At 29.5% G+C, this 26,742-nt stretch overlaps 1 protein-coding gene across 1 annotated transcript; it reads right to left on the bottom strand.

The window, feature by feature from the left end:
* Window positions 1-8,513: 8,513 nt before the first annotated feature.
* LOC103485753 ((3S,6E)-nerolidol synthase 1-like) lies at window positions 8,514-12,177 on the bottom strand. The gene is made up of 7 exons (XM_008443452.2): window positions 11,957-12,177; window positions 11,601-11,835; window positions 10,523-10,919; window positions 10,189-10,407; window positions 9,952-10,090; window positions 9,035-9,283; window positions 8,514-8,939 (listed from the first exon to the last, which is right to left on the bottom strand). Exons 1-7 carry the CDS (start codon window positions 12,062-12,064, stop codon window positions 8,646-8,648), a joined length of 1,641 nt encoding a protein of 546 aa, XP_008441674.1. The 5' UTR covers window positions 12,065-12,177; the 3' UTR covers window positions 8,514-8,645.
* Window positions 12,178-26,742: the final 14,565 nt, after the last annotated feature.

Here is a 26,742-nt window from a genome sequence, read left to right as displayed (position 1 = left end):
AGTAAGCGAGAATCTAACACATGCAAAACAAATATAGTATATCACATTATTATTTTTAATATATTCATTTAGAAAAGTAATAAAAAATTAAAAAAACAAAAAGTGTATCTACAGAACAGAAAAAGAAAGGAAAAAAGAACCTTACTACATTACAGAAAAAAACACAAAAAAAAAAAAAAAAAAAATCCAACAAAGAAATGCATGCAAAAAAAACACAGAAAAAAAAACCTTACAACAAAGATGCATGCAGAACATGAAAAAACACAAAAGAAAAAAAAGAACCTTAGCAGAATAGAAAAGATTGAACAAAAAAAATTAGAAAATAGAACGAACAGGAAAAAAAACACACAAAAAAAGAACCTTAGTAGAACATAAAAGATTGAACAAACACAAAAAAAAAAAAAAAAAAAAAAATGAAACAAAGCAATACAGAAAAAAAAAGAACAAAGATAGCATTAAAAGTTACAAAAAAAAAAAAAAAACATTACGAATAGCACATACCTGCCAATAAATCTGTCTTTTCTCCGCCAAAATCCGATTTCCTCTTACTGTTGCTTCTTTGTATGAGAAAAAGCAAAAAGAGACCTCCGTCAAAAGATTCTTGACGACGAAAGAAGAGAAATTAAATAAGAAGATGAAGAGCGTAGAGGAGATGAGGAGGCTAGGGTTTGAATGAGAATGTGAGGAAGAGATGGGGAGAGAGACGATGAGAGATCTGGAAGAAATTAAGAGGAGATATATTTTTTTCTTTTTTTATTTTGTAAAAACATTGAACCCCGATTTACCTTATTTCTTAATTCCTTGCTTTCAGACTGTAAGCCAAACGTGGGCTTGGCATTAACTTGATTCCAAAACCAGGGGCCAACCCCTTAGGTACATTTCCTTTTCTCTGCCAACCACCCTTGTCAAGTTTTGGATTTTTTCACTATCCTCCCTTCTCTATATTTTGTCTCCAACGATGGTAGCAACAGTGTAGTTTTTTTCTTTCTCGTGCAACACACTATAGTTGATACATACGATTTTTATTTTCACATGCCAAATAAACGGTACAAAGGACAAGAGCGAGAAAGCGACTACAACAAGAGCAAGAACCATAAAAGAAAGAAAAGAAAGGAAGGTGACACGGATGAAAAGACTAGAAAGTTTAGAGTGGATCCAAATTATTTTACACAACCCGACATTTGGAACAAAGTTTGAACCTATGACTTTTGAAAGACTATGCATGTAGCAACTAGCAAGCACACCCAACATAGGTTATTTAGTTATAATCTATCAGGATCTGATTATCACATGACCCAATTGTTACTATATTTATACCACCAAACTCGAAGTTAGAATTTCTTGGATTTACCCAAACCATCTTTTTCTTTCCTCTCTCTCTCTCTCTCTCTCTCTCCCTCTCCCTCTCTCTCCCTCTCCCTCTCTCTCCCTCGCTCTCCCTCTCCCTCCCTCTCCCTCTCTCTCCCTCCCTCTCTCTCTCTCTCCCTCCCTCCCTCTCTCTCCCTCCCTCCCTCTCCCTCCCTCTCTCTCCCTCCCTCTCTCTCCCTCTCTCTCTCCCTCTCTCCCTCCCTCTCCCTCCCTCCCTCCCTCCCTCCCTCCCTCCCTCCCTCCCTCCCTCCCTCCCTCCCTCTCTCTCTCTCTCTCTCTCCCTCCCTCCCTCCCTCTCTCTCATATTTTCAGTAACATTTAATTAGCCAAAGGGAAAACTAATAAATTAATGTATTAAAAAAAATCTGATGTTGATCTTAAATAATCTTCGAGTTTGGGTATAGCAGTGACAAGATTTGTGTAGCAGATCGATTGATGCGGATGGAAGATTATTTCTTTAATCAAAATGAAAGATAATTTGCAATTAACGAAAGGGGGGAAAACCAACAAATGATACAAATGGTGAAGATAACCAAAGCAATTAAAAAACACACAGAGTGCTGCTTCGAATGAATGAAGATGAAATTATTTCCTTCTAATTAATTATTATATACGAGAAGATGATTCAGCTTCAAGTTCATATATAAGGGAAAGTTTTGAAATTTGTTCGGAGAAGGGGGGAGTACGAGAAGGAGAGAGGTGGAGTACCAAACAGAGCGGCAAGGAAGAGAAAATGGAGATGAACAATGTAGCGTGGAGTTGGGGAGAGGAGTGAAACTGTGTTGGGGATTAATTAGGGGCCAAACTTGGAGTCCACTCCTGGGCCAAACATGCCCTAAGAAATTATATTCGAAGATAAACAATAGTTTAAGATGTGTTTAATCAATAAGAAAAGGAAAAACTTTTTATTCTTATGTTTTGGGTTAAGTTTTATTTTTGATCTCTGGTTTTCAATATGTTAATTTCGAGTTTAATTTATATTTGGTTTCTAGGTTTGAAATTTTTACGTTATGTGTCTTGAATTTCAATTCAATTTGGGCTCTAGGATTTTAAGGTTTATATTTTTAACTTTGATTACTTTTTATTGAAGATTCAATTTCAATCACCGAATGTTAATGCTTATTATTAAAATCAATTATAATAAATTAGTGAAAAAGCTATTTTCAAAGATAAGAAAATGAAACAAAATATATCATGAATGCGATAGACTATATATGTCCGTCGCACGAAATGTGTAAGGTAAGTTTATCATAAATTACTTTTGTTTTTTAGCTTTCACATTACGGAAATAGTATATTTTTTAATTCGTTCAAATAGGTTTTCTTGATGCATCTCAAGTGAGATTGATCATCTTACTTATCGGTTGTTGTGAACCTTCTTAGTACATTTCAATTAATTACACAGTTTGCTAATTTTTGTAAATGATATGCAATTTTCTAAATCTTTCCAAATGAAAAAAATTACACCCCCAAATATTACACAATTTGGAGAAATTTGAAAAGATAATTAGTAAATCAATTTAGAAATTCAAATAATTAAATATAAAATTGGAGGTAAGATTTGCAAAATTTTATATAAAATTTGTGAAAGATAGAGGAAAAATTTGAGAAGAGGTAAGAAGGTGGATATAAGATTTAGAGAAAGAGATTGCATGTAATTTAAAAAAAAATTATGTGAATCTTGGTATTAGTCTCAATAAAACAACACAAAGATTGTATATCCGAGAAAACCCAAAACAATCGATTGGTTAGAAAATGTATTTTTTTTCTAACTAAATGTCGATAGTAGATTGGTCGAGAGAGTTTCAATCATAGAATAGAAAAAGTAAAACATGAGTTAGTTTCAAAATAATAATAGAATTTGGTTGTTTGTGTAGAATGACCCCCACGAAATGGTTCTCTTCCACATATTTTCAACATGTGGTTCCTCATACCTTTTCTGTTGGCTAAATAGCCTTCACTCAATTTTCACTATCACACAATATATAGATGTTTTATAGGAAAAGATAAAAAAAAAAAAAAAAAAAACAAAAAGAAGAAGAAGAAGAATAATAAGGCTAATTGTATTTATCATTAAATATTTTATAAGAATATTCGCTTTTAATATGTGGAATAAAAGTTTTTCTTTTTTCAATACAAAAGAGCAGATAATTTTAATGTGTTTTATTAAATTGCCTCATAACTTTGAAATTGTTCATGATTTAATTGAGTCGTTTTCCTTTATCAAATCATTGTTCTTATTACCTTATCGTTCATTACCCACTAACTAATTAGCTCACTTTTTCTTTTTTAAATTTCTAATCTCGGTATAGCACTTGAGTTTTTGACATGTCTAACGAAGTTGAATGATAGCATAAAAAAAATGTGTTATCTAATTTTATATAATTTGAGATTATTGTTATAGGATTTTATGTTTCTATTTAACCATTTTCGTAGGATTTTGAGCTCATCAAGAGTAGAATCAAACGTTTAATAATGAAATTGAACTAAAACAAGAGAAAATAGGGTCGAAGTGCATCGAATTAGTTTAAACAATAATTAAGTTTGGTGATAAAAGATTTGATGAAATAGCTCTTGATCCAATCTTCATCACCAAACTTAATTATTATTAAAATTAACTAATTTAATCAGAAACCCATTTAGTTAGCTTTTCATCTTATCAAATTGAACTAACTTATTATTTAGGAAAATTTAATTAACTTCTTTGATTAAATTAGTTATATCTAAACAATAATTAGTTTTGGTAATGAGGATTTTGATGAAAAGATCTCTCTCACAACTCAAGCAAAACTTTCTTAAATTAATTAATTCATAACTTATCTTTTAGTTTTCTTGCAATTTACTTTCATTTTGCAATAATCCGACTACAACCCCTTCCCCCTCACATTACTATTGGGCTACGAGATGTTTGATTAAGAAATTCATGTAATTTTTGTGTTCCACTTGATCTAACCCCTAAGATAAATCTATAGTGGTGGATATACAACTCTATTATTTAGCTTGAATTTGGGCGTCAAAATCCATTCGACCAATGAGATCTGACGCTAGCGTTGTATCTAGACTACATAACACAATTGTTAATTTCCATATGTAATTATAGTTTGTATACATCTACGAGCAATTCAACTTTTTTACTCGATAAAAACATAAAATATCATAAGAGAGTAAAAAAAAAATAGAACTTTTTTCCTTTTTATTTACAAAAAATGAAATGAAACTATTTTTGCAACAACTTTCCATCTAATATACATGATCCATTGTAAAAGTTTAATTAAAAACAACTCTATCATTTAAATGGATGTGTATTAAGAAACTCAATTCATTAAAAACACATGCAATATATGCCAAAGTTCTGTTGGGTTTGATCTGTTTGATTTTGAGTGGCTTTTTAGGTACGAATGTATGGTTTTTGTTACAAGAGGATAAAGGCACTAAACCAAACCGTGAAGGCCCCAGTCTCCAATTTGAGAACCAAAATCATTCTCCTTTTCGTACAAATTTGACACATAACACTGACTACGTACTGTCCCGGCCAATATGAACATGCTATGGGACCATATGTTGTGTATGAATATTACCCACGAATTTGGCTGCTTTCGTATATTATGATGATATTTTGAATATATGTTAGATGCAATTATGAACATTCACTTTTGATATTCTCTAGCCTAATTTGCTTTTGATTTTAGAGTTTAGTAGGTTAAGATTGTTGTTTCCATTTTCTTTTATTTATTTAATTATATTTAATGGATTTGGTTTTATCGTGCTTCGACTATTAAATATTTTATACACTGTTATGGTTTCTTTGGATTTATCATCTTTTTCGATGGGCTGTTGGTCTTTTGGATTTGGGACTATTTGGTGTAGGTTGTGCTTTCGGTTTCAGGGTCTAAAAAGTCAGATTGAAAAAGTGATTGTGTGTTGAAATACAGTGTGATTGACTGACGATTGAAGTGCTGCTGATTACGAATAGACTTTGGCTTTGAGTTCGCCTCACATGAAATATATCCTCTGCAACTGTTGTTGAATGCAAAAAGGTTGTACAAAGAGATCATGAATGGTCAAGTGGGTTCTTGACAGTATCACCGCCTTTGTGGCGTTGGATTTAGGGGGAGCAACCTCCTGATGTACATGTGGCAATCTTAGTGAACATGCCTCTAGATACACTAGGTTTCACTATGTACAACATAATAATATTTTGTGTCGATGCTAGTACAGTATGCCTTTATCTTGTGCTAATATATCATTTCACATTGCAATATATATGATCTCATTCTATAGGCTAGAGACCTCCCAAGATGTAAATGTTGTGTCATCGAACTGTGTTACTAATTTTATGTTCTAATTATCATTTTTGCTATATGTTACTTATGTTGTTACTCCAGTTATTAATCCAGGTGTTAAACTTAAGTCGTGATAGTAACATATAGTAAAAGTGACTTCCTTTTTCGTGGTAAAAAATAGAAATAAGTTATTCAATTGAGAAAATGGATGGTTTTGAAGTTTTTGAAATGTATTGATCTTTTAGAAGTTAATTAAAGTTTTTTTTTGGAAGTTATGAGCATTTAGTTGGCATTTATGGCTTTTAAAACCATTGATATTCTAGGTATGTTTTTGTAAGGAAAAGTTTAGGAATAGTATCTAAAATGTGGTATTTTATTTCGTTTAATTTTGGACCGTTCTTAGGTCTAAGATATGATGCTTACTCGATAATTTTGAATGTTTCAAGCATTAAAGAGATAAAACTGAGGATTAGAGCTAAAATGACTCTTAAACAGCCAATTTTGGGTTTTAATTCAACCATCATATCAAAGAAGAAAGAAGGAAGACAATGAGAAAAAGGCCCCCAAGTAACAACATTGCAATAATGCCAATTGTAGAGCTCTCGCACACAACATTACAAACTAATATATTTGCTTCCTAGCTATGAAGAGTTTATTAATTACTTTATACATATTATTATCTAACATTTGTATATTTTATTTGAATTTTTTCATTTTCTCTACTTTTAACCATATTTTATTCATTATCATCTTATTATATTATTATAACATTAATTTGTCTTTTTGACAAGCAAATAATGATTCACTTTTCAGTCTTAATGTGGTTGTGATTTCGTAGTTATTGTGGTGGATGGAGTTGTGAATAGAGTCTAATTGTTCAAATCAAATTATGAATATAACTAGACGAGCACTCTTCCTAGTTTTTTATTTCAAGAGAAATTGCATTAGATAACAAAACAATTTAGAAAAAACAGCTTATGACCACTCTTTTTTACATATTGCGAATATGACAAATATGACAAATAATTAATGATATCAGACGACTATCATATGATTATCGGAAGTTTATCAGATGTTTATTCGCTTTTAAATTTGCTACTTTTAATTTAAAATTTAGAAAATATAGTGACATAAAACCTGTTATCATAAATTTTTCTTTGCTATTTTTGCAAATGCTCCTTATTTAAATTTATATTCTATTATCAAAATATATTTTATCTAACAACTTTTCGAATTAATCACAATAAACAAAATCTTTCTTTTTTTCTTCTTCACTTTATTTATATAATAATAATATTACTACTGTTTTTTTGTTGTTGGTGATGTTATTTTTGTTATTTAGCAATGTAAATAAAATAAGATAACAAAAAACCTTAAATTTCATATTCTTCACTTAGTTGTCCTCCAAAATCTATTTTTCTCCTTCTCAATCTTATGTTTCTGATTGTTGTTTCAACAACCCTTTCTTGAGTTCCATCATCTTGACTAACTTTTGATGATCATCCTACAACTGTAAAAAAAGTAAAATAAGTGAAATAAACACTATAAATTTGATAATCTAGTTTGGTGAATATCACCTACTTCTGGAGAACTTTTACACTCAGATAAAGAGATTTTATTAAGATTTAAATGATTACAGTATTGTAAGAATGCTATATAACACTTTATTTATCTAGATATTCATATATGACACTTCCCCTATATTGGTACTCTTTGGTAATAATTATTATTACTAAATATTAGACTCTCCCTGACTTCTACGTATTTGAATCTTTCAAAGATATCATGCTCCCCTAATTTGAATAATTTAAGCTTAGATATCAAGTTCCTCTTGAGATTTGAAGTTTCCAATTATTAAAGTCTTCTTTAATCTCTTATCTTCAAAATATAAGGCTCCCCTAATTTTTATAATTGAACATATTCAACTATTAAGGTCTTCTTTTAATCTCTTATTTTCATATATCTCGAATTGGTCTTGAATAAATCATATATGGTCTTTATTAAAATATTTGTTTATGAAGGTAAAGACCTACTATACCTTTGATAAAGATCCTTCTATATCTCTTACTTGTATACGTATCTTGATTTGATACTTCAAAGGAGAATGAAAGTTTCCTTCTATAGATAGAGTTTGATGAACTTGAAACTGGAATTAATTCTTCAAAGATTTTTTGGTAAAATCAGTCATCAAAGATTGTGGTCAAAGATCTTCATAGTAATATAATATAATTGTTGATTTTGTGTATCGCACCTCATTATTTTACTTTTGGTTTATTTCAAAAGATCCCATATCAATAAAAATAGTTGTCCTCGCTTGTATATTTATGATTACTTCATCCTCTAACGTGGGTTTTGTTCACATTTCTAACACAAAATACCAACAACCTGAAAACTGTTTTCCTTTTCTTCCCTCTTAACTTGTATATATTGTTCTTGAATATTTAATTTAATTGACGATTTTCTGCCCTCCATTGTGGATGTCTTTCATAAATCTTAAATGGCAATATAATTTCTCAACTTTATATTATATCATTGAAGTTATCTTTCCTTGATCACAACATCCGATATAGGTGATATTGCACCCAAATAGAGTAAAATATATCTCATTCTACTATCTTTGACGATGTGTACTTTATACCTTATTATTAGTCTTATTATAACTTTGTGTATGTGATTTATGATCAATCTGTGTTAGGTTGCTCGTGATCTCTCTCTTCTTGTTTCTTGCTAAAAGTAAAATATCTATGTTAGATAACTCTTCTTTCAAGTTGATTTAATTAAAAGGAAAAAGGAGATAGCAATTTGAAAGAAAATTAATAAAGTAATCAAGAGAAAAAATTTACGCTCTTTTATCCTTGTAAAGTTTTCGAACTCAACGCTTTACACTTCATTATTAAATTTCGAGATCAATACATTATAGGTCGAGTTACCATTTGAAAAGAACTTTGATGTAGATGACCAAAGGTTAGTATATTACTGAACATATAAAATAAAATTAAATGTGCACTTTTTCGTACAACATCGATTTAACAAGCTTCTCAAGAGTTGGAAGTCTTTGGTTTTTGTCATAACCATATAAAATGGGCACAAATCTTGCAATACTGAGAGAAGCTTGAATGAAAGCAGCAGGAAATGGACTATTGAACGACAAACATTCTTTGTTGAGATTCTTCCACGAATTCGAAATCAAATTAGCCATATGCTTTCGAGTTGTGTCGACAGAAACATCCTGATTGTGTATCATGTAGTAATTCACATATGATCCATCATATCCCTCTTGATTCTCATCCTGTGTGTACAGATAAAAACATATATATAAATGTTAATAAAATAGATAAAAGATATTAAAGGAAATGTTAAAATATGTTAAATACAAAATTAAACCTTGGCAGTTCCCAAGTCATCATGAAGACGCAAAATGGTTGCAGGAGAAGAAATAATTAGAGGGTCATTGTCTAAAAGATGAACAGTTTGATTGGTAATTGATTGTCCTAAAAAAAAGAAGGCATGAACCAACACGACATGAACTCCAGTGCTCACAACTCCATTTTTTAAATACTCTTCTGCGCTTGGTGATTCACCACAATCAAACCATCTTCCTTCCACTAGGAATGCATCGCAAAGCTTTGCCCACTAAAATTAAAAAAAAAACATATCTTCATCAGTCAACGTTTAGAATAATAGTTGTTTTGAAATATTAGAAAATATACAACTTGTTTACAATTATAATAAAATATACAAATATACAACGCAAAATATTTCATTATCTAATGCATACTAACAGAGGTCTATTATAGCACTGTTTATCATTTAAGTCCATGACATATAGTTTTACTATATATAAAAATATTTTCAAGAGTTAATAATTAAAGGAATTACCATTATTATTTTCTATTTAATTTGTTTTTATTTTCTAGCCATTAGTTTTTAGCTTTTTATTTTTCGAATTTATGTTTGTTTTGTTCTTTCTGGTTTTTTCTTGTAAAGGTATTTGAATTTTTAAAGCTTTTTTTGGGGATAAATTGTAGAACTTTGCAATTTATTCAGAAAATATCATGATATTTCTAAAGTTTCATGAACTAATAAGTGTAAAAAAAAAAATTAGCGTATAAGGTCGTTTTTAAATATAGAAAAATGAATCAAAATATCTATAAATATAGTCAAAATTTACTTTCTATAAGTCATAGGCCTAGATAGATCAAGATAGTCGTCTATTATTGCTATATTTGTAAACATTTTAAACATTTTTATTATTTTAATAGGTAAACTTCTTGAAACTAAAAATATATTAAAAAAATTACCGATTTTTGTAAGGAGTTGATAGGATTCCAACCGTGCTTCTTATAGATTTTACTACTAATTTCGTTAGTCATATCGTAAAGTGATTTGAAACAAATTCTCATACACTCTGGTAGTGCTTCGGTCATTGCAATATCCCATCTGCATTAATTTTTGTTTAGATCAATAAGTGATTTAACAATATATAGGTGCATTATACATGTCTTTGTACATGACTTTGAGTGTTAGTGCGTATGTACCTTCTAACCGCTTCGGTGAACAACGTAAGTTGGTCGAGCGAGCCATAAATATCGAACATATCATCGATGAGATAGACAAAGGAGACAGCTTTTGAAAGTTCAATTCTTTCGTCTGAAAAACATGGGTCTATCAAGCAAACCAACGAGCAAATGTACCATTTAAGAGGTTGGTCCCTTGCAAACGGCAATGCTTTTCCCAGACCTGTCTCTTTCCACCATCTAAATGACAATATGAAACATTAACAAAGTTTTCTTTTTTTTTTCGTTATTAATGTTGATGTTTCTATGTCCTTTCATGGCATGTGTTTTAAATGTATATATGAAAATTACTTACCGTGTGAATTGGACTAGTTCTTGTTGGTGCATGTTTTGGGCAATGTTGAAATCCATTTTAGCCACTTGTTGAAAAGCATGTACCCATTTATTATTTGTCGCATGTAATAATTCATCATCTCCTACTCCAAAATAATCTTTTACCATGAATTTTGAGAAGCTTGTATGATATGGATTTGCCAAAGTTCTTGCTACATGATTAGCCTCTTTGTTATCAATATTGTCATTTGTGATGTATTCTCTTAAGATTTTGGAGCTAAAATTTTGAGCTTCGTTGAGTTTATTTTCTCCTGGTAAGCATAATTGTGAAGCTTCATACAAACTCATTAATCCTTTGATATCATGCTCAAGGTTCTGCTTGAAATGTCCATCCTCGTTCATGAAAATATTAAACACATCTGATCCAAACAACATCAATGATCAAAACGATTGTAAATATAACAATTAAATTTAAAGTATCGACATATATAACAATCCTAACAAAAATTGTAAATATAACACAGTTTATTTATTTTATTTTTAAGTTATGAGAATATAAATAACTTATCTGGCTTGTAAATTTGATGTTTAATTCATCCTAATTTTTTAATTGTAGTTTGTTTAGAAAAAAATAATTTTCAATAACAAAACCGCTGAAAATATTTATAAACTTAACAAAATATCGTAACTTATATAATATAGACCATGATTAAACTAAGATAGACCACATAGATACACATATGATAATCTATTTGGGTCAAATTGATGATATTTTATAAATATTTTGATGTATATTTAACTATATTTTAAAATAGTTTTTTTTTTTTAAATTTTATTTGATTTTCGAAAAACATTAGTATGGAGTAATTTTTCAGTAAAACCAGTAAGAAACGATTTTTTTAAAACTTAGATCTAAAGCACAATCATTGCCCACAAGAACATCTCAGACTAGACTGACAGGAACTCATTTGTGACTTTTTTTTCCAAAAAACTCAATTTATGTAAACGCAGTGGGTTGTCAAATGCTTAATCTTTTTTTTTTTTTTTTTTTTTTTTTTTAACTTTTAAGAATATATTTCAAACGCACCCTTTCAATTTACCTGAAGATACAAAATAACCTCGTTGTCTGAGAAGTCGAAAGCGAAGAGCAACTTCATGAAGGTCATTGTCATTCATACAATCACCGTCGTGGTCTACAAAAATTGCATAATGGTGTTCTAAAATGGCATCAATCTCAGTTTGAAAACGGTATTCGAGGCCTAGACGTTGGACAGCATCAATCAAATTCAAACTTTCCAAAGGATCATCCAAACTGCAGCTCATCAACTCAACCTCCTGCAAAAACCCAACAAAGCCAAGTTTTTATTTATGATTAATTTAATGCCAAACTTCAACTGTAAAAAAGAAAAAAATCATAATTTTTTTTTAAAAAGTGAAAAAAGTAAAATCTTAGTACATGAGAATTATTGGAGAGTGATTGGAAGGAAGAAGAGTTGAAGGAAAGAACTGAGTTTTGAGGAGGATTGAGTTGTACAAGGCATTGCTCATTGTTTGTTTCAGCCATTAATAATAATATTGGATTGGGAGAAGAATTTTAAGCAAAAAAAATTGGGGATACTTTTTTGGGTTTCAAAGAAGGAGAAAAATGGAAGGTTATTAAACTTGGTATATGATACAACCCTTCCCTTCTCCCCTTTATATAGAGTGAATGAAAGATATCACAATATGAATTCAATTAATTATTTTGTTCTAAATAAAATACATGTGACCCTGTAGACTTTTTTTTTTTATTATTTTTTTAAAAGGAAACTTTGTTCTTATTATATTGATAGTGCTACTTCTATTAAAAGAAAATAATGTTTTTTTATATCAAGTGGTGATGTCTTGAAAAGATAAGGAGCAGATTACAACCTTCAATGGTTGTTAAAAATTTGACATTTAAACTTATATAAATGGCAGAAGTTATAACTATTGTGTGAGTTTGAAGGTTGAAATATTTCTCACTCTGAAATCAAATTTTTTAAGTTTAAGGGGTCTAATTTTATTAATTGAATAAATACAAGGGTTGGATTTTTACTGTTGAAAGTTTTTCTTTTGGTATGAGATAGATAAGGGTGAGTATAAATGCTATAACGTCTTCACTAAATTGATAACTTTATAACACCATCATATTCCCGTTTCATTAACTAATAAGTAATAAGTTCGAAGAAGTACAAAATGATGTCAAAAAGAAGAACAAGGGAGGAAAAACAACATTAAACACAACTGCACCTCAAAAAAAAAAAAACTAATGATTTAATTTCTAATCTTTAATTTTTTTTAAGGAATCTTTATTTAGTATCCTACGCTGAAAAAGTGGAAATTAATACCTTACCAATTTTACAAGAAAGTGAAATTATAATATGTAGAGCATTTTTATGGTAATTAATTATGAGTATTAGCAAAAATTTAAAAGAGATGTGTTGCAAATAAAGCCATTTTTACTGAGGTTTATTATTTTTAATCCCTAAAATACCCTTGGGTTTAATATGGAAATAAATATCTCCTAATCTCCTGCTTGAATTCCTGATTTTTGTTTCTTGTTTTTTTGTCCATTTTGTTCGTCCCTCACGTTGTTCATCTTCATCCTATCATCGTTGATCCAATATCCTCTTTCTTTTTCTCATGCGTACGTTTCTCTCATGTGTCTCTCATGCAATAATCAATGATTCTTTCTGTTTTATTACTAGTCGTTTTTTAAGCTAAGTTTCAATATAATATATTTACTTTAACAAAAACCAATATGATTTACTACGTATTGAATTTTTATGATACGTTACACTTTATTGATTAGAGACTACTATTCAATTTTATTTAATAATGTGCATGTGATATTAAATATATATATATATATATATATATATATATAATATTTTCACATTTATTAATAAATTTCAATCTTTCCATATTTATCAATACTTTTATATTTATCATATAATTATATCTATATTTTTTTAATATACATGTATTTCAACTTTTTTTAATATACATGTATTTCATACTTATCAAAAACATTAATTATGTTATTACAACTCTACATCTAAAAACACAAAACTTACTAACTTCAACGTACATATTTATTTACTATGCTCCAAATGATATACCTTATGACTTCTTGTATTAGAACCAGCCAAAAAGCCTTCATATAATTAGTAAACTAAAAAGCATGAGAGCCATTAGAAAATTAGAATTTAAATTTTACTTAAAAAGATTTTTTTTATTTACTTCAAGAATATTAAAATATCAAACTTTGATATTTAGAAAATTAGAATTTAATTTTTACTTAAAAAGATTTTTTTTATTTACCTCAAGAATATTAAAATATCAAACTTTGATATTTTGATCTCCATCATAGGCCTTTAATGGAAAATTTCATGTATCTAAAGAATTAATGAATTCTAAAGAAAACACTATTCAGTCCCATTCTAAAATACAAAATTGTTAGATATACTTTGTTTAAAAATAATTGTATTAACTTTTAAAAATTGAGAAATTTCATGTATTTAGAGAATTTTAACCATAAATGAACATTACTCTTTCCCATAAATAATACAGTATAAAATAATTGGCAAATATGACAAATAATACAACCAACAATATATGTTGCCAAATAATAAAAGTCGGAGATAATATCTACATATTCAAAAATAAAATATTGGAAATAATATACTATATTAGAAATATATAATGTTTGAGAAATAATATTTGGAAAGTAAATAATATACCGTGCTGAAATAAGTACTCTGCCATTCAACCAATCTAATCAATCAAACAGTAAAAACAACCAAATTAAACCCTCCATTTAACAAATTTTAATCAAATTGCTTACTTTAAATCAAGTTTAAAGCATGGGGATTTGATGTAACACAAGCAGATTTGATAGTATTCCTAACAGAATTAAACACAATGGCAAATTTGATGTAACACTATTCTATTGGTATTCAATTGGTTTAACCTAAAGAGCCATAATTTTTTTTTAAAAAAAATTGAACACAGTACCAAAATTTGATACAATAATATTCAATTGGTTTAACCCAACAAAATTGGAATAGAAGAGGGTTGAGAAATAGACTCAATTGATCTAAACCTAACAAAATTAAAACACCCTAAACCACACAGTACAAACTAGGCAAAAATTGATGCAAGTTTAACCCAACAAAATTAGAATACAAAACAACGATATAAACTCAATTGGTCTAAATCTGACAGAATTAAAATACCTAAACTTAAACCTAAAAAAAAATTAAACACAGTACAACCTAGGCAAGATTTGATGCAAAATGTAACCCAACAAAATTAGAATACAAGACAACGATATAGACTCAATTGGTCTAAACCTAACAAAAAATTTTTTTTTGCCTTTCCCTTTTAATTGATCTCTTCTTCAAATCCTCACCTTCTCTCTTTTTTTCTCTATTTTTAGAGGGCACTGAGATGGTAATTTTTTTTTTAAGATTGCCAGATCATGAAGATCGTGTTTGTGATAGTGAGAAAGTGGGAAGAATCGTGGGAAGAAACGTGGAGAGAGAGGATCCTGGAGAGGGGGAAAATCGTAGGACTGGAAGTGGTTGAGATAAAACAGGGAAAAAATATGAATTTTTAATTACGGTTTTCTTTTCTTTTTTTTTTTTTTAAATTAAATTCAAATTCAAATCAACTTAATTTAATTAAAATTAATAAATAAAATAAAGTAAAGTAAATGTAAAAAATAAATGGTCAAAATATGGTATCTACATCTATATCTTGTACTTAATTATTTTATAAATTAATTTAATCTATGTTTGTTATTTTGTGACTTTTATTTATGTATAATGTTCATAAATGATTTTGATTCTAATATTTATGTATAAGCGGTTGGGTTTTATTTATGTATAAACAGTTCGATCTCGATTTGGTTTGATACAGATAAGCGGTTCGGTTCGATTTTAGATGAGATTTTTTTTACATTTCATGGTTCGGTGCTGTTTTAATTAGCTTCAAACTGAATCGAACTGAACCGTAAACATCCCTACTAGCTAAACATGGAATTTTGGATAAACATTCTTTAATAGGTTAGTTTTAAAATTATTTTTGCTTTTTAGATAATGATGATGAACCGTACTTTTTCAAACCCAACTTTAATTTGAAGTAAATTAGTGTTTCCGTTAATTTTAGTTTTTAATTTGAAAAGTCAATTTGGTGGGATTTGAATTTATGAATAATATTAAATCTTAGTTTGATGTTGATGTTGATTTTTAGTTTTTAGTTTTTCAAAGTTAATTAAACTTACAAAATATATCCATTGGTTTCTTTATTATTTTTCATCATCTATTTTTTTTAATGTTGTTTTCATAAAGGTCTGAAAGCTAAAAAAAAAAAGAAAAAAAAAAGAAAAAAACTTTTTTAAAACTTGTTTTTTGGTCTTTTATAAAAAGGATATTATCTTCTTGGACTCTGCCTATCACTCTGGTGTATTTAGCTTGAAAGAAACAGTAGAACGTTCAAGTACAAAGAGAAATCTCCATCTGAACTATGGGAAGATATCAAAGCTCTTATCGATCTGTGGTCTAGTAGATCCAAACGCCTCTCTAACTATTCAGCTGGTACTATAGCTTTAAATCTCAATGTCTTCATTTTTTTATAATAGAAACGACAAAAGTCGGAGACTTAGGACTTCCATTAGAAGCCTAAGACCGAACAAAGCGCCAAATATTATTAATAGAAGGGGCTAGAGAAAAGCTCGAAAAGCTAATTACATATAACATTAAGATTTAAGGCTATAGTTGCAGCCATATAGTTTTTAAAACAAGAATCTCTACTGCACCAATTGCCTATGAAACTTCTACACTCTTCCCACATGCTTAACTGAGATTTTTGATAGGGGAAACTACAAAAAATTCTATTGTTTCTCTTAGTCTAAATACTTCAGAGAATTGCAACAATACCAAAGACTATAACCTTATGTTTGGTGATGGAACTCTTTAGGAAGAGGATGAAGGAAAAGAGGGAGTCCAAGTTGTCTGGAATGAAAGAAAAATTGAGCTCCCGTTGAAGAAAATTCTAGAGGGTTGTTGCTGCACTGCAAAGAAGGAACAGGTCGTGAGGGCCATTTTTATTGTTTTTGTTGCAAAAAACACACTAGTTTGGTTGAAGGAGAAAATTCGGAAGCCTTCGTTAGAGCACCTCCATTGTATTAACCCCTTTATGAATCAAGGACCACATGAAGAACTAGATCTTCATTGGGATGCTAGTTTTCCAGATACTGAGTAAAAGCTTGGCATAATTAAGGATAAACAGGAGCTTGTTCGTGTTGATTCGAAATGAACCTTTTTGCGGAGGCAGTGGAGAAGAGCTTATTGGTGTCTGGAACCCAGTAGGCTAGCTCGAACCTCTATTTTCTCTAGGAATGGGAAGATTTTCAATAATTTTTTACCAAAGGATGGTCTCTCTCTCATTCAACTACCTTCTGAAGTTAACAAACCAATGAATTCTCATTTGTGTTCCAAGCTTCCTTAACTGAAATATCTTTATCGAGGGTGAGGGCAAAAAGCCTGGGAAATTCGATAGAGAGACAACCTTGTTGACTCCAATTTGAATGCCAGAAGGATATTTGGTCTCCATTATTTATTTCCCATTTTTGGTTGTTTTTGAACCACTCGAGATTTTTGATAATGGATCTCCAAGGAGCTTTGGGGAAGCTAAAAATTCCATTCGAAGGAATGTCTCCAATGTGCTTTCCTCTGTATTTTGATTGAATTAATTTCCTCCAAAGAGTAGAAGACCTTCTTCCTCTTTCGACTTAGTCACTTTTGACCAATTTACTAAGTGAGATCATTTTTTCCGTTATTGTCTTTCCAGAGGAATTTTCTCCAAAAATTTTCTATATTGTTGCACGAAGTAGAGGGAGCTTGAAAGACAGAGAGCTGATAAATGGGCAAGCTACTGAGGGTTGATTTGATAAGGGTGAGTTTGCCTCCTTTTGAAAGATACGTATATTTTCATTTATTGAGTTTCTTTTGAATCCTATCTTTAATATTTCTCCAAAAAGGCTTAGAGTTAGGATTGCCACCAAGAGGCACTCCAAAATAGAGAGAGGAGTAGTTTTATAAGAAATGCCCCAGTCTAAAGCAATTTCTTTGGCTCTGTTCAGAGGGACATTTACAGGACAAAGGATTGTTTAGCCAAATTGATCTTTAGCCCCGAAGCTTTTTCAAAGAGGGATAAGGTCATTTGAAGGTTTTTGATATAGCAGTCTTTGTCTTCTACAAAGAGAAGAATATCGTCTGCAAATAGGATGTGAGATAGACTGCACTCATTGTTGAAGGAGACGCCTTTGATGACATTGATTCTTCCTTGAGGTCTGCCATTATTGATAATTAAGTAGTTGATATTGCCTATACAACCTCTTATCCAATTTCTCCACGAACTCGGGTAGTTCTTTTTTTCCAGCATGAAATCAATAAAATCCCAATTCAGTTTGTTGAAAGCCTTTTCAATGTCTAGTTTCAGAATAAAACCCTTGGTCTTCTTTACTTTCCAATAGTCAATGGCCTCATTTGCCATTAGAATTGCATATGTTATTTGACGATTTTTAACAAAGGTTAGTTGGTTGCCAGAAATAGTATCAGGAAGAGAGAGTTTTAACCTGTTTGCTAAGGTTTTGGCAATAATCTTGTAAATGGAGGTGGTGAGGCTGATTGGCCTGAAATCTTTAGGCACAGAGTAGTCCTTCCTTTTGACAATCAAAGCGATGTAGGTGTTGTTCATGTTCTTGTTAATAACGCCTTTCTCAAAGAAGTCTTTAAAGATTTCCATAATTAAATGTCTTCAATTAGATTGTACTTTGTTGGGTTATTTTAGGCTTCTCTCTAGTCCTTTTTATTCTTTTCCTTACTTCATATGTACTTAATTATATACTTTTCAATGAAGCGAGGATGATGATGGTGCTATGGAGTGTCTACCTAGTGGAGATATCCAGGTACAGTTACTGACTTAACGTATCTTTTATAAAACAAATTTGTAACCCTAATTAAAATTTTTTAATTATAAAAGATGAAAACAAATAAATAGAAAACTTACGGGGTTTAGCTAAACTATCAAAGTATTTATTAGGAAACATTACCCTTATAGTTTTGAGTATTAGCATAGTTTTAAAAACTCACCTCTTCAAGACTATGACTCAACTATTACATACTTCTTTTTTTATTATCATAATTATTATTATTGTTAAAAAAAAAACAGCATACTCACATCTCACCAAGGAAAACTCACGTGTGAAAACTAATAAATTATGAAATAAAATGAATAATTGTGAAATATATTTAACAATAATATAAGGAGGACAATGAAAGTTGGAATAAAATAAGGGTTGGGACTTAGAAAAATTCCAATAAAATGGGCTATTTTCCACCATATATTATATTTGGTTTCCATGGACCATTATCCCTTTGAGGAAATGTGTTTTGTTTGACATTATTAATATTTATTTTCAGAAGATGATTTTTTTCTTTAATAATGTGTTTTCCGAACATATTGTTTAAAACGTGGTGTTATCTATTAATTAACTTTGTGTTCTTTAATCCCAAATTAGACACCGACTCTCAATTGATCTTAATCTCTTCCCCTTAGAATTTGAGCTTCAACCTTTCAGACTAGTTGGGATTATTTCTTTGACTTTTGACTACTTATGACGTAATTTCTCTCTCAAAATTGTTTGTCCAACTTTAGACAATTTGAAGTGGAAGACATTAACTAATGAGTTGGATGGTTGCATATATTTGTAACATTCTGTTAAAACTCAATACTGTTCAGATAGTTTCAAAAGCAAACTCATAAAATTCGTGGACAATATCATGTCATTCTTGTAATGCTAGATAGAAGGTCTACTTAATTTACTTATCTATACGAATTTTAAAATATAAATTTATAGCTCCAACAGGGTTGATGTTCAATAGTATGTTCCTTTGATAATTATAAATATAAAAATTGGTACGACAATTTTGTAAGTTTACAACTGTTCCAATTGTGCTCCAATAGTTTTCTTAAAATTCTATACCTTTTATAGAGGAAAGAGTGAGCAAAATAATTTCTTGGTCTTTTTGGTCTCCCAGATTTTGTGTTTGTTTCAACCTCTTGCTGCATATGTGGCTTCAAAAGTGTCAATTGATGAATGTCACACAAAGGGAAAGAAATTTGGCTCAACTCTAAGAAGACATTATGAACTGCAACTGCCTTTTCTGGACTTTCCAATTCTAAACTTTTTGTTTATTAGTTATTAAATTTCCAAACTATGCCTCTAAAAATTGCCATGTCTGTATCTTTGCAACCTTGGATGTTTCTCGCATGCATGCAACAAAAGTTTATTCTTTCAAAAAGAAAAAAACAAAAAACAATTATGCTCATTGGAAACTAAAAAATTGTTTATTTTTCAAACATGCAATTGACCACTTAACTGGATACTTTTATATATATTAACGAAGTAGAATCATGATGGTACTACAAAGGTGTCCACCTAATAGAGATGTTCTGGTGTACCTAGTGATCCATTTCGTATCTTTCTCAAAAAAATTGATTACTTCTTTAAATTTTTATGTAAACTAAAAAGGCAACTAAATTCTACCCTTTCAATTTTTTCATGAAATTAACTCACTTTAAGTGAATACTTAATTAAAATTTAAATTTTTATTTTATGTTTGACAATTATATTTGTTTTCTTGTTTTTTTTTTGTTTGGGCAGTTCCAAAAAGGTTAAACTGATTTGTTAAAATATTTACAAAACTTTCGTATGAAGCTTCATTACTTAAATACCCATAATTTTGAACTCTCTTGAACATCTCTTGTTATTTTATATCTCAATATATTTTTTTTCATATCCGTAAAATATACTTTTTCAAATATAGCAAAGCAAATAAAAATAGTTATAAAATATAGCAAAATCTTAAATTCTATCAATAATATACACAAATAGAAATTCTACCCATATCTAAAAATTTGCTATATTCTGTAAATACTCTTTACCAGTTTGTCATTTACAATAATTTTCTTTTTTACAAAATATGCTAGTTAAATCATGTATTTAATTTGCCTAATTGAAAAAAAAAGAAAAAGGAAAAAACAAGTATTTTTTTCAAACATTAATTAGGCATAGCAAATTAAAATATTAATTTAATATTAAGTAGGGATGAAGGGTATTAAACTTCTTCGTAGTACAACTTGAGGTGGAAGATTTAAACCTGGAATTAATGTCTAAAATTTACTTAGAGGTACCAATTGAGTTAAATATCCGTTGGTTAAAGAAAATATCAATAATTAATTTTGACACTAATAAGTTTTGTTTTGGTACCGACATTTTAAGGGTTGCATATATACAAATAATTGGCAAGTGGTAGCATGGCAGTACCTTCATCAACATACTAAAAGCATTTTCTAACTTGAAGAAAAATAAGAATAATGTTGGAGATCATTCTCAATTGTCTTCCACACATTTGTGAAGCAAAAAAGTGAGTGTGGCTATCATTTAATAAATTTAAATAAAACAAAATAAAAGGGTGGGTACAATCATCTCCGGACCAAAAAAGCCATATAGTAAACGTGTTTACATTGCACACATATACGTAAATTATCACACAGAAAAAGTCGTGAGATACGACAAAATCGTTCCCACATACGTTAATAAATCTCTATTAATGGTTGTCGTTCATAGAAGTTTATTCATATTTATTATTGATAAAATTATTATTATTTGTAAATATTTTATTTCTTTTACTATATTTAAGAATAAAACTAAAATTAAGTTTTTTTAAATAATCATTTTAGATTCTATAACTTTTTTTATAAAAAGATCAACGAAGGTTAGTAGGTGTATCCAAACATCTTACTAGATTGTTACTCTTTTAGCATTCTTCATCATTCTCGAAATTATATTCAATAAAGGTAAGAAAACATCAATCTCATAAAAAAGAAAGATTAAGGTGAGCCATATAGAAAATTAACCGAAAGCAACTAGATTCAAAGAAACAGAAGAGAGGGAGTACACCTCGTGAGTAGCAAATATCTTCCCATACGTTGGTACACTTGTGATTGGAGTTTTTGAAAAGTCTCTTGTCGGTTTCCAACTATTTTAGTTTCTATGATTAGTTTTTTTTTTTCTTTTTTGGTATTCCATTTGTTAAAAGAGTAAGGCATATGATATACGTGTAATAAATCTTCTTCTTTTTTGTTTTTGGCTTTTAAAAACAGAAAACCAAACCCATTTGTGAACTATTTTAAGTTTTTTTTTTTTTTTTAATCTTTACAAAGTGAGGGAGATGAAATATTTTGGAGAGGTAGAATGTAATACATGTAAATAAAAATTTAAAGACATGGTTGCAAATGTTTTTAGACCAAAAAAAAAAAAAAAAAAAGAAAAGAAAGACAGTAAAATATGGTAATTTAGAGGCATGAAAAAAATATTTATTTAGAGAAAAAAATTAGAAGAAGATGTGTTTTAGAGAACATAATAGTTAAACATCATAAGAATATGAGATAGAAAAGAAGTAAAAGTTTGAAGGGAAAGATATAAGTTATAGAGAGAGAAAAAAGAGAAGTGTTGCAAGAAAAAATTTAGAGAGAAGAAAAATCTTGAGAGAAAATTAATTAGGTAGATATTTATTTATTAGAGAGATAAATGTTAGAAATAAATAAAAATAAATAAGTCAGTTTTTGAAAAAAATAGTTAATTTTTTTGAGAGAGGAAGTAGAGATATACTGAATAGAAAGAGAGAATGAAAGTTAAATAATTAAACATGAATAGTCGGAAAAAAAATATTTATATATATCCTAAAAATAAATAATAGTAAATAAAAAATTAAATGGTTAGGAAACCATCCCTAAGAATTTAGATTTTTAAATAAATTTTAAAATATCTTAATGAATATCGTAAATGATAAACTTACTAAAAATATAGTAAAATATCACAATATATATATATATATATATATATGTATTCCTTGATTAGACATAAATAATAATCTACATATATTGACCTATCTAGATCATGACAAACATGAATAGTAATTTATCATGATTTATCATTTTCTATCATATATAGATTCTTTTTGAAAACGATTAAAAATTTGAGTCTGGAGGTATATCTTTTTAAGTACACCTATGTAGCACCGTCACTATTTCTGCTTCATTAATAATGAGAGGATAAAATACAAGAAGCAAGGAAAGACAAAAGTGAGGGCTACAAAAAAACAACCTGAATAGTAATACAAATTATATAAAAGCATGGAGATTAATAGCAATAGATCCAATGGAGTAATTAGTAAAGAGGGGAGATCTCCTAGTTCGAGATGGAAAATATGTCAGCCATAAGGAAGAGGAAAAAAGGTCTAGTGCCATTTCTATGCCAGATTCTCGTGGATTGGCCCACACAGTTTTTCTACAGTAGCCTCTCTACGTGTGGTGGAGATTGGTAGTGGGCACCCTAGTACTCAGCTAAGTGCTGGTGTGAATATGGGCAAGCAGATTCTGATCATAAAAGGCCTCAGAACTTTGATGAAATTGAGTTTGCCAATTCGATTGATGTCAGATCCAAGCTTTTTGATGATCTAGTTCAATTTTCTTTATTCCCTTCTCTGAGCAAAATCCAAATAAAAGTTCTGATGTAAAATTCGAGGAGCTGAGTTTGTTGTATCTTGATCCTCAATGGGTTATACAAGGGCCGTTTATTGGGGGTGGCATCATCTTGTGGTATGAACAAGGTTTCTTTGGGTTAGACCTGCCTGTTCGGTTGGCAGATCAATATCCATGAGTCCCCATTTTGTGAGTTAGGGGAGGTTATGCCACATTTTGAAAGTTAGAGAGGGAAGTGTTGATTGTGTTGATGTGAAATCTCTTTCAAGTTAGAGACCTCGTTCATCACATATAGATTATTTTATTATATTAATATATACTTTTTGTCATTAATATTACAATTTTTTGAAAACTTCAATGACTCAATATATGTTCTATTTAGAATAACACATATGTTTTATAATATCCGCAACTTTTTATGATTTGAACATGTATATGTTTTTATTCCCTCCTCAACCAACAAAGGAGCAATTGGTTCATCTCTAACTCGAGAACAACCCGCCCCTCCATCTACCCTCCATTAGAGTCTTGTCTACGGAATAATTTACTAAGATCAACTATATATATAATTCAATTTATTATTTTTCCTGGATTTTGTAAAAAATTACAAAAGAAATATGTTTGACATTTAAAAAAAAAAACTTCAGATTAAATATGGTGGTGATGCAAAAGTAAGAAACTGAACACTGGTATATATATCAACAATACCATTTGGGGAAAAATACTGGTATAAGAGAGTGGGCATTTTATCATGGGATTCTCTAAATTGCCTCTAAGTCTTCCTTAGGAATCTTTTGAACTCACTTCAGGTTTTCCTTCTAAACTCCCTCATAGGTTGCCTTAAGCTATCACCTAGACCCTCTCATGATGAGTTCTGTAAGTTCACTCTCTAGGCCTTCCTCTTGAGTTGCCTATCGAGAACCCTCTCAGCTACCTCTCAACTTGCTCATAGGTCCTCTAAGTTACCTACACAAGCACACTCGTGAGTTCTCTAAACTCACTCTAAGCCCCTTTGTATGTCATATTCAATCCAACTTGGAAAAGCCTTCTAACGATATAGGTTGCTATTGGCCAAACTCCTGTTCTATCGACCTAATTGGTTTGCTAACTTGAGCATCTATCTCCGTCTATAAGCCTCCTGTATATCTCTCTAAACTCTCCATCTCGGCCTATCTCGATAAATCTAACCATAACAATTTTTTAAAGAAAAATTATATAATTAAACCATCAATATTAGTACTTGGCAGAGTAGATAGTATTCTAAATTTGTAAACTTGTGTCTTGTTCGGAACTCAGAGTTTGAAAATTAAAACACATAAATGAGTTGGAGTTACGAATTCCAGAATAGAACTTGAGTTATGCGAGACCTTTGGGATTAATTATATGGTGTGAGTTGAATTATGGCCCACACAACATTTGTTTTTTAGTTAGGTGTGATTTCAAATTTTCAATAGAATTTGTAAACCTCCGACCCACACCCATTTCATTCTTATGCTGTACTGATGTTAGAAATTTCAAATCATAAAAATTTTCTGTCTCTTCAATCTCTACTAACCTCATCAGCTTCCACGTCATTTTTGTTGTGGTGTTAGAAATGTCAAAGAATAAAAACTTTCTATTTCTTCAATATTATCTCCTACTAATTTTATCTTCCGCACACTGTCAACATAACTGCACTATTAAATTATCTCTAGGCTTTGTTGTTCTATCCAAAAGAAACTCATTTCTGCCCTAATTTTTCTTTTATTTAATTCCATTAAACTTTGGAGTGCCGATGATGTTAAAAAGTGTAAATCTACTTGAGATGTCTAAGTGATTTCTCTTTGTTAAAAAAAAAATTAAAAACATCTTTAAGACAATAATTATTTTTATTTTTTTATTATATTTAATAAGATCATGAAAAGAAATATCCCATCTTCTCCTACTTGTTTTTTTAGAAAAGAATATGAATTGGTTGGTTAGTAGGTACGACTAATTATTCTCATTAGGTATGTATCTTTTTATCACCTTCATCATCCCATCAAATATATTCGTTGAAGAACAAGGATACATGATGATCAAAAGAGGTCTAGAGATAAGTGAAAAAAAAGCAGAAAAGTATAGTCAAAAGCACTACAGTTTAGAACAATATGACAGTGAGAGAGTAATTAGAAAAAATCTTATTTATGGAGGACCAAGATCCCGTGAGGCTGCAAATATGCTCCCAAATATTTATAGTGCCAGCAGATCTTCTCCTACTTTTGAATGCCCACAGTGAGTAAAATCGATTGAATGAGTAGAATTAAGAATTAAGAAAATAAATATTAATAAAAATTACTTATTAAGATCAATCCATTAACTATTTAATTTTTATTTTAAGTTTTTGAAAATTAAGTCTATAAACATTATTCCCACCTTTAATTTAATTTTCAACCTCACATTAGAAAACGTAAAGATCTCACATTGTAAATTAGTTTTTCCAATACAAATAAGTTCTGAAAATTCTCTATTTTAATCTAATAGGTGTTAGGTTGTTTGGTAGGCGATCTGAAAACAAAAGTTTGAAAATTTAAACCAGTGATTCAATAGAAACAAAAATGGTTTTATATTGAAAGTTTTCGTTTAATCATTATTTTTGTAATATCATATCATTTATAATACATTATATATAACACATTATTTTAGTTTAACAAAAATAATTGAGTTTATATCATGATATATGATCTTTATTAACATTTTTATATTTTATAAAATTATTTTTAGATATTTTTAATAGGAACGTTTCAAGTTTAAAGTCTAAAATAAACGTGATTATTATTATAGAATTTGCATGGTTCAGATCATATAATTTGAAAACAATTTTAAAAAAGTACAAAATCCAAATTATCTATTAAAGACATTGGTTGAACTTAGGGCGTTTGAAATAAATGGTACCTAACAATTTGTATAGAGTTGCATTGTTTTAGGATTGAACAAGTTTTTTTTCTCTTTCTCTCTTTTTTTTTTTTGTATTAAACCAACTTGAAAAAGAGACACGACTAATTGAATGGTCACAAATAGTTGAATAGTCTACGACCGTCTCTTTTTTAAAACTGCATTGAAAGAATTTTTTTCACAATCATTTTTCTTATGTTAAACATTTCTTCCTTTCGTAAAAATGTTCAAGTTCGATTTATATATCTACAAATTATACTTTGTTAGATCTTGTAGATGAATTGTTGCTTCCATAAGAAAGGTAAATCTATTTTATCATGGAGAGATTATTACTTATGAAACTCGAACACTAGAACAAATAAAGTTATCTTAATAGATTTGAACAATAATGTGAAGTCATTGAATGTAGATTTTATCATACATACAAAGTCACATATTATGTGATTTGTTTTGTGATATTATTCATACTAACACTTAGTCTAGAAAACGTATAATAAATCATTGAAATTTGGTAATGACAAGTTCACATTTTATTCTTGGTTATGACTAAATAAATACAAGGAGATTCAATGAAGAAATAGTCTAGACGATATATATTATTCTACATACCGTTTGCCTGATCATGGAATTGGCTTTTTTTTTTGCAGCCTCAGAGCTGAAGGGACGTTAATGTCAACATTGTAACCAGTTTTT

This window comes from Cucumis melo, chromosome 12 (assembly GCF_025177605.1).
Source record: "Cucumis melo cultivar AY chromosome 12, USDA_Cmelo_AY_1.0, whole genome shotgun sequence".
NCBI classification, from domain to species: Eukaryota; Viridiplantae; Streptophyta; class Magnoliopsida; order Cucurbitales; family Cucurbitaceae; genus Cucumis; species Cucumis melo.
Note: the sequence above shows the minus strand (reverse complement) of the source record. Positions and strands in the feature narration are given on the sequence as shown.